This window comes from Vitis vinifera, chromosome 6, assembly GCF_030704535.1.
Source record: "Vitis vinifera cultivar Pinot Noir 40024 chromosome 6, ASM3070453v1".
NCBI classification, from domain to species: Eukaryota; Viridiplantae; Streptophyta; class Magnoliopsida; order Vitales; family Vitaceae; genus Vitis; species Vitis vinifera.
In genome coordinates this window covers 1473043-1489433 of record NC_081810.1, presented here as the reverse complement: position 1 = coordinate 1489433, position 16391 = coordinate 1473043, and the positions used below count along the sequence as shown (strand labels likewise).

Genomic DNA, 16391 nt, shown 5'->3' with positions numbered 1-16391 from the left:
TTTAATATGTATTATATCATATTATATTATTTATTTATTTGTTTTTTCCCTTTAAGATGAAACTTAAGGTTAAATTAAATTATTTACTTAAAATTCACTGCTTTATTTTCTTTTTCTTATTTGATAAATTTAATTTAATTTTTTAAAATAATCAAATTGATATATATCTTAGTTAATTAATATTAATCCTTATTAATTATAATTAATATTTATCTTGATTAATTTTAAAGAATAAATTAATTTATTAAACATCTATATAAAAAATATTATAAACATATAAAAAATTATAAAATATTTATAATAAAAAATGAGTGATAAATATAAAAGAGGATCTCACTAATATTAAGAAGAAATTATATAGAAACAATTTAAAATTTAGAATAAATGAATTATTTAAACTTAAAAATTATTTTTGATTTTAAATTATAGTATTAAGTCATTTTACTAAATATACTTATTTACTTAATAATTTAAATTAAATTATTAACTTATTAAATGAATTTTCTCTATACATAAATATGATTATTAAGTAGGAAGGTAGTAACCTCCATTTAGACTCATGATAATATGGGTTATCTTTTGGGTTCCGGGAAAAATATTGAAAAAAGAAAAAAATATTAACAAAATAATTTTTGTATTTAATTTATCATAAAATAGAAAAAAATAAAATATAATTTTTAGGTCATTAGGTACATCAAATTTAGTTTAAGTTAGATAAGATACCGAATTGATAACATCATTTAAGATACGTTTTGTTGAATTCAAAATTCAACTAAAAATAAAAATCACTTGATAGTCAAGGTAATATGGATGATTAGAGGAGTGTTGCTTGAGAGTTTCAAAATTGCCTCATAAGAGATAACTACTCCAATCCAATGGGTTTTTATATAAAAATGATTTTAATTTGAAGGAAAATAAATATTATTAGTATACCTTCTCAAATAGAAAAGCTCGATCGAAGTGAAGTGACATCGACATCGACTTCGACACCAAAGCATGTGCTTCAAACATGTCATGTTTTGAAGTCTTATAAGAGAATAATGGCTTCATTGAACATTGTTACCCTAACTAATTGTGCGGTGATAGTTATTTGTAGCAACACTTGAAATAAACATGTGTGGTGTTGAACATCGTCTAACTTTGCTCTTAGGATGATCCATAAATGCCCTATCCAACAAATGTGGGACAGGTGCTCAAACCCCCAAAGGAGACAATAGCATTTAAGGATTTGAGGTAAATGTGGTTGGACATTGCACTGATAGGAGACCTCTAACTGATATTTATTCCATTCAATAAGATGGGATGTGTAGGAGAGTCACAAATCATACCAAATCATAAGCAAAATCATAATATTGTAAGCTTAAATCATTCACTAATGAGATGTGAATAATAAATGATTTTTCTATTTCCTCGTTTCGACCAAGGATGAAAATATCGGTAATCATGGATATATCGACGGATATTTTGAAAAAAATATCGGTAGACTTAAAATTATTAAAAACTTATGAAAATGTAAGGAAAACTTCATAATAATATAATTAGAAGTATAATGGACATTTTAAAGTTGTTTTATTGAAAAGTTTGATATACATATGATATAATTTGCGATATTAGATGTAATTATATCATGTCGATCTATAAAAAATGTTAATTTTGTAATTGTTCTCATTATAAAGTCACATAAAATACTTCATTTAATTAAATATCAATAATTTGTACACATTAAATTCATTAAATAAACATATTTCATATTCAAAATATACTAGTTCATGTTAATTAAATTAATTAAATAATTTAGCTAAGTTAACTAGTTTAGTTTAATTCTAAATGTGAAAATAAATCACAAATAATCATTTAAAATAAACATATCAATTTATAATTAAAAAATCAAATTAACCTAAGTTAATTCAATAAAAATATAAAAATTAATTACAATTGAATGTAAAAATATCATTAAATCATCCATATTGCAAACATACTAATTAATTGAAAATACATGAATTAATTACAATTGCAAACAAAATTAATTACAATTTAAAACAAATATACCTTAAAATGATTAAATAATTGAGCAACCTTAATAAAAATTGGAGTAATGAGAGAGCAAATGAAGAATGAAAGCAAAAATGGATGAAATAGATGAAATTTGGGCTATTTATAAAAGAAATTTGGGCCCAAATAGCCGTTGGAACATTAATTTACTGTTGAAAATTAATTTTGGCTGTTGGATAAAAAACTGGGAGCAATCTGGCTGCTGGATCGCCATATTACCATTAGAATCACATTTGGGCCGTCGGATCAACACGAACGTGATCTGGGCCGTCAGATCATGTTGCATGAAGGAGGGGAAATATCACCAAAATATCGGTGATTTTTTGAAAAAAATTGCCGAGTAACCCTATTTATACCTCTTATTATTTTTAGTCTTTACACATTGCAAAACTCATACAATATATATATATATATATAGATGCTTTAAAGATTCATCATTAACTTAATTGATTACATTTAATTAGACAAAAAATAGGATAACTTAATATACAATGTGTTAATATATAAACCCATAATTACCAAAATATCCAATCGGATGTCAATATGAATCATATTTAATATGATGGAATGCATATTAGATGTTGTTATATGTTACTTTCATAATTATAGTGTGACAAAGACTTCATCCTAAAATCAAGTAACTTATGATTATTTGGTAATGATGTACTAATGTGGGTATGAGTAAGCTTAAATTATTAATTACTTACATAACCAACCCATCAAACCTACCAAATCCCAAATTCCCTATAACATGCAACAACCGAAAATGAAGATGTGGTTTTTAACTCATCCATTAATCATTTTATCTTCATTCATGTCTATCTTCCCTAAAATTTCAATTCCATTGCTTAGTTAAAAAAATTTATTTCTATATTATTTAGTATTTATATAAAAAAATAAAATAAATTCAAAGAAATATATAAAATAATTTATTAATTTTAAATTTATTATTTATTTATTTATTTTTTATATTTTAACTCAAATTTTCAAACTAACCATTTTATTAAAACTTAATACAAAAATGAAAGTGAAGATTGTAACTTGTAACATGACTTGCACATATGGAGACAAAAGGGCATTGGATGCCAAATTTTGGGATCGATTAGTAGGTACATAAAATAATATAGTTATTATAAGTACATGGCTTGAATTGAAAATTTCATTACTTTCCGATGTAAGATTGTATGCAAATTAGATACCAACTTCAATCCATAACATTAATTGAAGATACTTTCTGTTGAATTCAAAATTCAACTAAAAATAAAGATCATTTGATAGCCGAGGTTTTATTAATACAAATTAGTAATTAAAGGAATGTTGCTTCTCTTTATATTGAGTTTCGAATTGATTCCATGTAACTATCTTTTCCATTAATATTTTACTTTTCACCAATAAATATTAGGGGTGCAGCTTGGACAAATTAACTTAATCCAACTTGAATCTAACCTTACATTTGGGTAAGTTTTGATAATCATTTTCAAGTTAGATTTGGAATTTATGTTTTTTGAACTTTAACTCAATTTGGGTTGGTGTCGGGCCAAGGTTTGAGCAAACTGAGCTTAACCCAAATTCAATTTAATATTTTTATAATATTTAGAATGAATATTATCTTATATAATAATATTCATTCTTTTTAATTTTTTAAGAAAAAAATCAAATTATATTATATCATATACTTTTTTTTTATTATTTTTTAAAAATATATATAAATTTATGTTTACTTTTTTTTTTTTTGCTATTTTGAAATTTTGTTTTATTTACTATTTAAATTTTTATATGAATATATATAATGAGTTTTTTTTTTTTTTTTTTTTTTTCATTATAGATAGATTTTGAATGATGCAACTCGATCAATCCAATTAACCTAAATTAACCTGATCAACCAGAACTCAACCCAAGTTTAGAGAAATGATGTTGGGTTGAGTACTTGGGTTAGAAGTTGGATTGAGTTGAGTACTCAGGTTAATTGTTTTTTAATTCGGGGTTGAACTCGAGCTAAACATCAAGCTAACCAACTTGCCCAAGTTATAATCATTTTCTAATAATGTATTAATGACGTATGAGTAAACTCAAGTGATTTAAACTAGTCAACTAAACCTACCAAGTCCCAAACTCCCAGTGAAATCTGCAACAATTGAAAAGTAAGGGTGCGTTTTTCAATTGACCTATTGATCATCTTATCTTCTTCCCTGTTTATCTTCCCTAACACTTCCATGACTTGCTTAGTTGTAGTGGGAAAGCAGATTTGGCCAACAACTAAATAAATTATGAAAGTTTTAGGGAAGATCGGTACAAATGAGGATAAGATAAGTGAGTTGAAAAATAGATCCCTATGGTTATGTTTGGTTTCCAAAAAATTTGAGAGAAAATGCAAGAAAAAAAAATTAGAAGAAAAGAAAAAGTGAAGGAAAAATAAAAAATAAGTTTAAAATCATTAAATTATTTTTATATGATACTTTAAATTCATTTTACTTGTTTAACTTTTCAATATAAATATTAAATAATTTGAAAATATATAAATTTCTAATTAATCTTAATTAAATTTATTTTGGTATTTTTCACAAAATAATTAAATATGAGAAAATAATTTTTCTTTAATATTTGTTTTCTCTTAATACTCTCAAAAACCAAATATAATTTATATGTATTATAGAAAGGACACAATTCTCCGGGCCAACCACTTGTCATAATAGGAGAAAATGATACAATAATATCCACATTTCATAATAAGAGAAAAAAATATTGCAATATTCATGAATCATGATAACACAAGGTGTATGAGATATTGGAATTATTTAATTTTATGAATATATCGAATAAGTTTCCAATAAAAAAATTATACCTAATCAATTCATGGAACCAACTCAAATTATAATAAGTTGGTAGAAAGTTCTTCATGAAGTAAAATGGGAATATGAATCATGTTCCATATGTCCTACCTTTCAGCCAAGCATGCATGATGTCCATCTTTTTTTTCCTATTCTAAATGTTTATGCTTTTATTAATGTAATCCTTAACATATTTTAACTCACCTCTACCTAACATTCACTTTCATTTTTTTCCTCACATCGTGCCAATTGAAATTTAAGTGGATGGGTTTAGGCTCGATGGGTGGCGAAACTCCCACTTCCCTCTCCATAAGTCCAAATTAAAGGCTATGCAAGTAGGACACGATATAAGGTGCAAAAGGTTTTAATCCCTTTCTAATATAGTATTGGTCCCTTTCTTCACCTGCACTCTAACGTACACATGTATTTTTCTAACAATATTAACACTATGGCTATGTTTGGTTCCAGAAAATTTGAAGGAAAATACAAAGAAAAAGTAGAAGAAAAGAAAAAGTGAAGAAAAATAAAAAAAAAATAGATTAAAAGTTAATAAATTATTTTTTTTTGTTACTTCAAATTCATTTTAATTAGTTTTAATTATATTTGATTTTCTTTGATGTTTTTCATAGGACAACTAAATATGAAAAAATCATTTTCCTTTACATTTTTTTTCTTTGCTTGGTATTTTTCGAGAACCAAACATAACCTAAAAGTTTATTTGATACATGGGAAGGGATATAAAAATAAGAATGAGGGTTTATTAGAACATCATATATGAAAAAAGAATTTTATATAAGGCAATTTTAATTTTCATGATAATATTTTTTTTACACTAATTCTATTTTCTCACGAGTAATTCAAATATAGTGATGAATAAAAAATAGAATAATTTTGTCATTCCTTTTGTCTATTTCCATGCACCAAATACCAGAGTGTACCCTAGTTTTCAACCTTATAGTGGGTTGTTCAAAAGAGACATCGATGGAACCTATATTCTTCATGTGAAGCTTCCAGCCAACAAAATCTGCTAAGTAGGACAAAAATGAGGACCCTCTACGCCCTTGTTTTAAAGGGTGACCTTTTGTCATTGCCTTGTATGAATATGCTAGTGGGTGAGAAAATTGAGGTTGGGAGTTGAACAAAGTTGTGAGCCATAGAGTATACGAATCCACTTCATGGCCACACAAATGGTTTTGTACAATTTTTTTTGGAATGGACATTATGGGAGATGCTTGTAAAGAAAATCCTAACTCTTTCTTTCTTTTTTGGTTGTTTGGGGTGAAAGAAAATACAAGAGTGAATGGATTGGAATGATTGCAAAACCTCTCTTAATAGTAAATTCTCTTAGGCACAAGGAATTTGTTATCTGGTAAGCATCAATTTTCTTTAATTGGTAAAATTTTTGGCTACCAAACAAACATCTAAATTCTCTTTTGTTTTCTTTTTCTCCAATTGGTGGAAAACGTAAAAATGCTTGTGATGGTAGCATGGATGATTGAATATTCTTTCAACAACTATTACCATAAGCTTTGGAGCCACATTTTATATGATCATTGAATGTTTAAAGCTTTTATAGTTAAAAGGAACAAAATAGAAAAAAAAGAAAGAAAAATTATAGAAATTTCTTTTATTTCATTATCCATAGAAAAATTGAGTGAATTAAAGAAAATTAAATGATTAAAAACATATATATTTTCCCTAAATTGTTAAATATATATTTTATTTAGTTTCTTTTTTTCTTTATTTTTCTTAATATTTTTATTAAAAAAAATTATTTTTTAAATAATTTTAATTTTTTTTCCATACTTTTAAAGAACTGAACAGGAGATAAATTTCATTCTTCATGACCATGTAATTAATATGATTTGTTGTCAATAGATTGAGTTTATTTTTTAGGTCTTATTTACCAAGATTTTTTAGTTATCCAATTTTCTTTTTCTAGTTCTAAAATGTGTTAGGATGTATTTATTTAAATATAAAAGTAATTTTGCATCTTATTAATTATATACATTGAGTAGTAATAGGTAAAGTTGGTTAAAATATCTTACATTTATTGGGCTAGTCAAGAATTATGGCCCAACTTTAAAAGGCTAGTAGGCTTGAAAAGAAAAGCCCAAGTTCGAAAGCAAAGTAGAAGGAAACTATAAGCCGCACTTCCGGGAAAATCCCTTTAATTGAGAATGCTAATTACCAATGAGTTGCTTTGAGAACACCTATGGCCAAAGTGTTATTCCCACATAGCCAGAGGAAGATAGCTCGAGTGTCTCTTATCTCATCGGAAGAAGTGAAAGGGAGAGTTTTTATTGAATCCCACTTTCTAAGCCTCATGGGCTTGTGAGAGTGAAAGAAACTAGAGGCTTATGCGTGCATAGATTCAATGAGTAAATTCTATATAGATGACATCTTTATTTTCCCCACTTTCCAAACTATCAATAGGTGGCATTAGCATCTTTGTTATTCCTAGAACTGCATGGCTATGTTTGGTATTTGAAAAGTAATAAAAAAATGTTAAAAAAATAATTTTCTATAAAAATAATTAATGAAAAGTTTATATATTTAAAAATTAGAGAAATGAGGTACAAGTAACATATAAAATAATTTATTTACTTTAAATTTATTTTTCACTTTTCTTCCATTTTTTTCCTTACAATTTTCTTTTCGTTGCATTGTCCCTCAAATTTTTTTAAATCAAACATAGTCAATTATCAAGTTTTTTTGCCACTTATTTCTAATTAGAAACTTTTCATTTGTATTTTTGCCACTTATTTTGAATTAGAAACTTTTTATTTTGGATGCAAGCTTGAAAAAATATATACGATCATATTTTAGGAAAAATTCTCTTTAACTTGAATTTATTTTAAAATTACTTTTTTATTATATTTAGAGTCGATTTGGTAATGCTTTTATAAAATACTTTTAGTATGAAATACGTTTCCAAAGAAAAATCAAGTGTTTGGCATAATTTACAACACATTATTAAAAAGTAAAAAAATCACTTATAATGTTTTTTAAAGAAATACTTGATGAGTAATTCTCCTAAAAAATACTTAAAATAAAAAAAAACACTTCTACTAAAAATACTTTGAATATATGCTATGTTGAGCGTGTATCTTAGTATCATATGATACATCTGCCCAATAATGGATTAAACTCGGTCCTAAATTCACCACAAAATTTGTCGATGCCTGAAACCAAGTATGACTGCAAACATCCTATGAGAAAACCAAGTCCCAAAAATCTTATTCACTACATCAACATACATTACATAAACACACTGAAAACACCATAAATTCCTTGAAACATGACCATCAACCTCACAACTTCACTTCATTTTATGAATTAACCACCCTGCAATTCGTTCGAATCTCGCCATTGGAACCAGTTTTGGGGTTGATATTCCCCATCTTGATCATGGAGTTGGTGAAATCGGAGAAGAAGAGGCCAGAGTCACTGCTGTAGTTTTGAACAAGGCTTTTGGTTGTGGAAGCAGCTGCATCACCAGTAAATAGAATCTGATCAGAGCTAAGAAGACCCTTCCCAACGAGCAAGTTCTTGAAGTAATGGTTGTCGAAAAGATCGGTTGAGTTCTGGTCGAGAGAGGTTGTCGTGTTCCCATCACCACTCTGTGGGCATAAGGTCTGCAAATCGGACACCATTTCCGTGTCCATTGTAGAGTCAGCAGCGCCTGTTCCGCTGAAGTTGAACAATCTGCTGCTGAAGGTAGTACATCTTGCTAATCCGATTGTATGCGCACCTAATCATAAACCCTAATGCTTAATGGGAATTGCAAATCTTGGATAATGTTATATTTTTTTTTATCCTACTCTTCAAACGGATTTTCTGATTATATACATGATCCTTGTGAAAAGTAAGTCAATCTTGTAGAACAAAAACAAAAGCAGTACCTGATAACGACACGACATCGGTCTGATTGAGGCCGACATTGGCAAATTTCTGAGTGATTGTATCCAAGGAATCAGTTGGAAAAGGAAGTCCATTATTTGCTCCTGTCTGGTTTGCAACTAGTCCATCTCTTCTTCCTAAAAATACTTTCCATGTATTTCCTCCACTCTGCAAAGGATTTCTTCTTAGTTTCATCCCTGCAGATACACTCTATTTTTGCTTCTTCCAATGATTATACGTAGCTATGAAAGTATGTCTCTATATATACATAGAGAAATATTGTATAGTACTTACCAGGAGAACGGAGTCTCGGGCGGCTATGGCTAGTATGTCAGCGCAGGAAACAACTCCTGGACATGCGCTCTCCACAGAACTTTTTATTGTGTCCACAACGTCGAATCCTCTCACTGAGTTCAAGTTGGGTAAGGCAGACTTCTCTCCATCACTTCCATCTAGCAAAACCGATCCATCGCAACCCTAGAAAGGAAAATTATGACGAGGATGTATAATGAATCCAAATCCTTAGGAAAGTTGGTAATTTAACATAATATCAAATCTTAGTAGTTTTACAAGAGGTTCTATTTATCTCTGCTGAACCCAAATCAAGTTGGTAGTTCAACAAATGAATCTCAAACCCAAATTTTGAATTCAAAAGAATTTTTTGGGAGTGATTTTTGAGCACAAATTTAAGATAATCTCAAGTATTTTTTGTGCAGGTTATGTTTTGTTCCAGAAAAATGCTAATGAAAGAAAAAAAACCCAAAAGAAATAAATTTTCTCATATTTGATTGTCTTAAGAAAAAAATCGAAGAATATAAAATATAATTAAAATTAGTTAGAAACTTATACATTTTCAAATTATTTAATCTCACAATAAAATAAGTAAAATGAGTTCAAAAAAATAAATAAAAATAATTTATTAACTTTAAACCTATTTTTTATTTTATTTTTCCTATTTATTTTCTTTTTTCTTGCATTTTTCTTTAAATTTTCCACTAACCAAACATGGTCAAAGGGTTTCACTGGCATAAAACAGGGAGAATAAGACTAAAAAATCACATATGCTAAGAATTATTTAAATATTTACCATTTTCAAAGAGAAAGTATTTGGAACAACTACATGTGTTGTCTTAAAATTGTTTTTGAAAACAAGTTTGTAATCTTTAACTTAAAAATGGTTTGGAAAATATAGAAAACAAATTTTTTGAGAATTTGTTTTAAAAACATATTGTTTTATAGACTAAATTTTAAATGTTCTTAGTTATTTTTTTTAGAAAATATTATTAAAAATATAAAAAAAACTTTAAAAACTTTTGTATGGTCGAGAACACTGTTTTTTCATATTTGATTTCTCAAACAAACAGAGTGTCGTTTGTACTCACATTCACAAAGCAATCATGGAAGTGAAGTCGAACCAAAGAAGCCGCCATTCTCGTCTCCGTCTTGATAGCATTCTTAACCGCCTTTCTCACGATCGTCAGAAGGTTTGGGCAGCTTTCATTGTAGAAATCAGTGGTGAGTTGGGACCTCACACCCAAACACACCATCAAAAAGCTGATCATGAACAAACATGAGTAGCCACTAAACTTTCCTGAAGCACTACCCTCCATCTCTATCAGCAAGAAACCCTAATCAATCTTCTCGGTTTTGTTGCAGAATACCACCTAGAACCTCAATTTATAGCCGGGTTTGTTTGTCGATTACTAATTTTATAATCCAATTTTAACATCTGGTTTAATGAATGTTGGTGAATGAAAGCTGCATTAGTGCTAGCTGTGATGCATGGCGGCTGCAGCAAGTGTCTACTTCTCTTCCAAATGCTGCATGCACTGACCTTGATATTCCGTGAAGATAAGAGATTAGTGGTTTTTTTATATTGTGTACAAAGCATGGGGTTAGGGCAGTGGGTGGATTCATGGTTATCATATTTGCATATAATATAATTAAGCACTTTGCATGCAAGTTCATGACTCAAAGCACACTAAGAAGCATTAGTGCTTATGAAAAAGCTGTCCTTTTTGGCTACCACTTTGTACATGAATAATAAGTTGGGGATGCATTTTGTGTCTTTTTTTTTTATAGTTCAAATTTCATCAGCATTGGTATGGTGATTGAGTCATCTCCCTTGACTGTGTTTGGGTTCTAGAAAGGATTAAAGAAAGGGAAAATAAATTGTTAAGGAAAATAATTTTCTTATATTTGAATATTATGAAAAAAAATACAATAAGAAAGACTAAAAAGGGAAAAAAGAGCCGATCTAGACAATATTAAAGGATTTCAATCTTTATTTTCCTTGAGAAGAGGTGAAGAAAGTGTGTTAAAAAGTATATTCTATGATAATTTAATTTTTGCTTGTTCAAATTTTCTATTACTTTTTTCTCTTTATTTTAATTTTTTCAAAATTTTTGAGAATCAAATATAACCTAAGTGTTGTCGAGTTGATAACTATTTGTAGTTATTACCTTGACACCAAACAAGAGTTTGACCCAATGTTTTATTTCTATCCTAGTTGATCCAAATTCAACATTAGAAGTATATTGATTTTTCCTTAATAATTAAATACTTTTGTCTATAAATTTTGCATGTTTGATTCCATTTATAAATTTATTTTCTTTTCTATGAGTTCTAGTCTTAATAAGAATACTAGTTCTTGCTTATCATATGTTATGATATGAATATACCATACTAATTTGTTATGTATGGATGATAAGATTTCATTGACATAGAGCCAATTCCAATAGGCTTATTAGAAGGTCCCATTGGCGTTTGTTAGCAATTCTATCAAATAAAGGCTCGAAAAATATATTTCCAATAGAAATATAGAAAAAAAAAAAAAAACTTTCTTTGAGTTTATTCAAAAGGTCCTTTTCATTTTATTCCGATGGCTTGGATCGATCAGTACCTATCTGGCCCTTTTTTGTTCCAATGAATCATAGATATAAAACAATTTATTGACTCCCTTGCGAATGGTATGCAATAGATTAAGATGTTCATTCTAATCTATAAGATTATTCTTGCTTTATGTCAATTAGAGTGTTGACTATCTCTTGATCAACCTGCTGATTCATTGAGTTTCTTGAGGTTAGACAATTCAAATTGTTCACTCTAGGGTTGTGAAAAGACTATATATTCTATACCATATGCTCAAATTAAATTAAGCTTAAGACCTTATTCAGTAGCTTGATGATTATTTTATTACCGACTTAAAATTAATCAAACAATAATTTCAAGTTGGAAACTCCATCAATCTTCTTGATGTCATTGAGCATTATGAGATTTTGGTTAATTAATTCTATTGATGAGATAAAGACAAATTGAAGAAAAAATTAAGGCAAGAAAAAGTAAAACATCCATTCTAGGAAGAAAATATGGGGAATAGCATCTAATTTTGCTGCGAACATTATACATAAGCATTTGATCATGACCATGATGAAACACAGGATTGATCAGTATATGGGCAAGATTCAATTTAGGTCCCTTCTTTTACCAACCCGTGAACCGAACCGAACCAAACAAAGTTGATTTCGTTCAATTTGAAGCCAATCCTAGATTGATCAGTATATTTTCTGAAAAAATGACAGTCTAAAAACCAATTTAAATTCACATTAGATGACTAATAAGTTGAATAAAACATTAAAGATTACCAAAAATATTTTAGATGTATGTTTATAGTCTTCCAAATATTTTTGGAGTTCTTGAGAGAAAAAGTGATAAAGAAGAGAGACCAAAATGAGTTGATCAGTTGGAAACATTTGGTTGGAGGAATTGAATCATTTGTTCCTGAATCATTTCCATTGCATCTCTGTACTCAATCCAAACCCTTGTATGATTCTTAACAATTTCATTGAGTGATTATAAAGATTCTCTACAGTAAGGGCCTTGGTTAATTAACTCTATCAATTAATGAGAAACAAATATTATTCAAGCAATGCTTAGCCCATTTTTTTCTGAGAGAAACAGTAATTTAAAGAGGCTCTTATGGATTACATACAGCATAACAAAGATATAATTCAGAGTCAAAAGACAAGATTAAAAGTAATATTCATAGACAATGATCCAGAGCTAGCTCCTTGAATGAGATATGGCCATTCCATGTTGGCTTATCAGAAGCTGCTTTAGTTGGTTTCCTGAGTCTGGGATTGATGGCCTTGACCGTTAGATATGGCACAGTGAAGGTGAACATCAAACTCACAGGTCCCACATCGATAGAGCCAATGGTCAGAACCCGGGTTTTTGCATATGTCACAGCAGAAGCCCTCGAGTCCATCATAATTAGGAGGGGAGAACTCGAGTTTTAGGACGTGGGGATGGGAATAATGGGAGGTGGAAAGCGGCAAAGCTGAGCATAAAATATGGTAACTCTGAAGGCATATGCCACAGTGATAAGAGAAGCCAGAACCAGGATTGCCACATCCTTTGCAGGCGAAAGAGGTCGAGAGATGAAGGACTAAGTCGTGGCCAGGGTCTGCCGGGTGGTGGACTTTCCTTGGCATGTTGTAGCATGGACGATGGAGAGAGAAGTCACATGTTCTGCAGGTGTAATAGGCCTTCCTGGGAAGTAAATGGATGCCACAACCAACACAGGTGACTCGGTCTGATTCAGGACGACTACTATCATCGCAGGCAACTTCTAGGGGATGTTCATGGCTGAAATGCCTAAAAAGAAGCCTTTCTTCTTCTTGTTCTTCATTGTTGCGCCTGATCATCTCTCTCTACTTCACCTCAAGTACTAGTGGTCATGCAGGCCTATGGGGCTTTGTTATAAGGTTTTCTTGAGTTATTAATTCATTCAAGCTGACATTCATGTTTCATATATATGTCTAAATGATGAAGTCCCTTGTGATAATAGTCTGTAACATCGATGCTCTGACATACCTGATTGCAATTTCTTATTAAACAACAAAAAATCGGGCATCTGGGGAGATGGAGAATGAATTTGTTTGAATCAAGAAAGTCCTCATTTCACACTTGAGGCAGTGACATACATGAAAGTGATGCCTTGGTTGGCATTGTTTTTATCAAACCAGGCTACTGATATCAGTTAAATATTTATCAAGAAATTCATTGTTAAACTTATCTCTGATTAATAGAAAACAATGTCGATCCTAAAACCCGAAAAAAGAAATGCTGCAGGATAATGAAATGAACGCCAAGCACAGCAAAGGCATCAATCCGCCGGCTGCGATGGTGATTTTCGGATATATATATATATATATATATATATAAAAGACAAAATTAAAGGCTATGTATGTTGAGCTGTAATTGCATTCTCTATTATACTTGAGTTCAGCACTGTTTGGTGGCCCAGTGTCCATGAACAGGTCCTTTACAAACAAAGTTCAGCTCCACGGCTCCCTTTAGTCGAATTAGGGTTGTTCAACAGTCCTGAAAAAGATTAGCTTCATGAGGCTTATATATAGAATTTTGGACATTGTGAAACCAACACTTAATTGCATGTTGGACCAGTTTTTCACATACAGATCAGCAATTCCCTCTTTTCCTTTCATTGAAATTTGATATCTCTTGTTTCTTCAATTCGAGTTTAAATTCTTATTGCTTCTTTTGAGTTACCAATTTTTCTAAAAGTTGAAGTTGGAAGACAAGGGGCCTTTTCACAAAAGAGAAGAGAATTTAGTTTGTTGCTCTTGGACTCAAGAAGATGAACCTTTAAATCAATTAAGTTGCTTCAAATAATTTTAATTTTGTGAAAGTAGAAAACTTAAACTACAACATCATGATAACTTGACCAAAAGGAACCTAAGCAATAATATTTCTTTCCATTGTGCTGAATTCATTCCAAGAACAGGTAAATTACAGAAGGATTACGCATTTTGTTGAGCAAAACAAAAACACCTACTCACAAAGTCCAAAATGATGAAAGAACCAAACTCTGATACAAATATACTTCTGATGAACCAAATTTAGAACATGATTCATTAAATGTAGTTCGCTCCGCCCCCAACCCAAGAGCTCGCTATATCCGAATCACCGTTACCTGAGGAACCCGATCCATTGCCCCATCCACTTGTAACACTATGCACAATCTCTTGGGCTACTGCTTGGCCCATGCCTGAAGCAACAGATCCCACAAGCAGCCCCTTCATCCCATTCATTCCACCTTGATTCTGACCATTGACAGCCATCTGGTTACCATAATAGTGCCCTGGATAGGCCTGTGGAGGAGCCATGGGCGCCATTCCATTTGCCTGAACATAATATGCTACTTGATTGGTTCCCTGGACGTTGGCTGGAACAAAAGTAACATTCTGATTTGGCTGAACCCCATTTGAGGGTATGCTTCTGTGATTAAAGTGATTATCACTGGACACCATCTGGGGTTGAGGCGGTTGGTTAGACAAGGCACAGTTGAGATGCACATCGAATCCACAAGGGCCACAACGGTACAGCCAATGGTCATACCCGAGGTTCCTACATACATCACAGCGAAAGCCCTTGACACCATCATAAGGAGGCGAGAACTCGATGTTTAGGATATGGGGATGGGAGTAATGGGAGGTAGAAAGTGGCAAAACTGAGCATAAACTATGGTAACTTTGAAGGCAAATTCGACAGTTATATGCGAATCCAGAGCCGGGTTTTCCACAGGCTTTGCAGGCGAAGGAGGGCATGAGAAGGAGGATCAAGTCGTGGCCGGGGTCTGCAGGGTGATGGACTTTTCTGGGCATGTTGTAGCAGGCGCTATGAAGAGAGAAGCGGCATGTTCTACAGGCGTAATAGGCTTTTCCTGGAAGTACATGGATGCCACACCCAACACATATAATTTGACCTGTTTCGATTGTATCACAGCTGAGTTCCAGAGGGTGTTCATGGCTGAAATGCCTAAAGAGATCCTCCTTTTCTTCTTCTGGCTTTTCTTCATTCTTGAGCCTCCCCATTTGTCTCTGCAAATTGTATAAACACCTAGAAAAATGTTAATGTATACTTATAATAGGTATGCTTTGTTTTCCATGCCAGCAATGGACAAAAAAAACTGGGCATCCGGAGAGATCAAGAGTGAATTTAGCTGAATCAGATAAAGTCTTGATTTCACACTTGAGACAGTGACGATGAAGGTGATGCCTTGTTCTGATCACACAATGCTCCTGATATAAGTTAAATACGTCTCTTTATGTGGAAGAGCTGCTAGCTTCATTGTTAAACTTCCATGTCTGATGTCTCTTTAGTTTAATTTGCTGTTCATAGGCAAGCAAACTCGAATCAGCCAGCTTGCGATTTTGGTGATCAAAATAGTGAACTCTCTATGTATTGTCATTGTCTTTGTTTGTTATTGATCTAACAAAATTTTCCTTCACATAATTGATTTTTTTTAATAAAATAAAGTTGGATAATTCTTTAAAAACAGTTCAAAACATCTTCAATTCATTATGAAAAATAAATTATTTTCAGAACAATTTTTTAAAAAACTTTCTTTTGTCAAAGAAAATTTGATAAATATATTTTCTAGGTTGGAAAATTATTTTCAAAATATATCCATGCCTTTCTATATGCATGGAAGGGTTTTGATTGAATAAAAATGAAGGGCTATGCTTGGATTGGGTTCCTCTTAGCTTTAGTTCGAAATAGCCTGATCCCTTATTTATGACTCAT

General features: G+C 30.8%; 3 protein-coding genes across 3 annotated transcripts; all 3 read right to left on the bottom strand.

The window, feature by feature from the left end:
• Positions 1–8108: 8108 nt before the first annotated feature.
• On the bottom strand, positions 8109–10377 carry LOC100253646 (peroxidase N). The gene is made up of 4 exons (XM_002285606.3): positions 10166–10377; positions 9078–9260; positions 8786–8951; positions 8109–8634 (listed from the first exon to the last, which is right to left on the bottom strand). The coding sequence occupies exons 1-4, from the start codon at positions 10343–10345 to the stop codon at positions 8213–8215; spliced, it is 951 nt and encodes a 316-aa protein (XP_002285642.2). The 5' UTR covers positions 10346–10377; the 3' UTR covers positions 8109–8212.
• A 2521-nt stretch (positions 10378–12898) lies between these two features.
• LOC132253907 (protein VACUOLELESS GAMETOPHYTES-like) lies at positions 12899–13489 on the bottom strand. Its single transcript, XM_059737269.1, has one exon. The coding sequence runs from the start codon at positions 13487–13489 to the stop codon at positions 12899–12901; it is 591 nt and encodes a 196-aa protein (XP_059593252.1).
• A 1082-nt stretch (positions 13490–14571) lies between these two features.
• On the bottom strand, positions 14572–15779 carry LOC104879633 (protein VACUOLELESS GAMETOPHYTES-like). The gene has a single exon (XM_010653168.3). The coding sequence runs from the start codon at positions 15677–15679 to the stop codon at positions 14720–14722; it is 960 nt and encodes a 319-aa protein (XP_010651470.1). The 5' UTR covers positions 15680–15779; the 3' UTR covers positions 14572–14719.
• Between the last annotated feature and the right edge of the window lie 612 nt (positions 15780–16391).

Coding starts and splice junctions, on each gene's coding strand:
- LOC100253646 (XM_002285606.3), bottom strand. CDS start 10,345: ATGATCAGCTTTTTGATGGTGTGTTTGGGTGTGAGGTCCCAACTCACC. Junction 9,261..10,165: donor TCCATGATTGCTTTGTGAAT/GTGAGTACAAAC, acceptor TTTCCTTTCTAG/GGTTGCGATGGATCGGTTTT. Junction 8,635..8,785: donor CGATGTCGTGTCGTTATCAG/GTACTGCTTTTG, acceptor GTTTATGATTAG/GTGCGCATACAATCGGATTA.
- LOC132253907 (XM_059737269.1), bottom strand. CDS start 13,489: ATGATCAGGCGCAACAATGAAGAACAAGAAGAAGAAAGGCTTCTTTTT.
- LOC104879633 (XM_010653168.3), bottom strand. CDS start 15,679: ATGGGGAGGCTCAAGAATGAAGAAAAGCCAGAAGAAGAAAAGGAGGAT.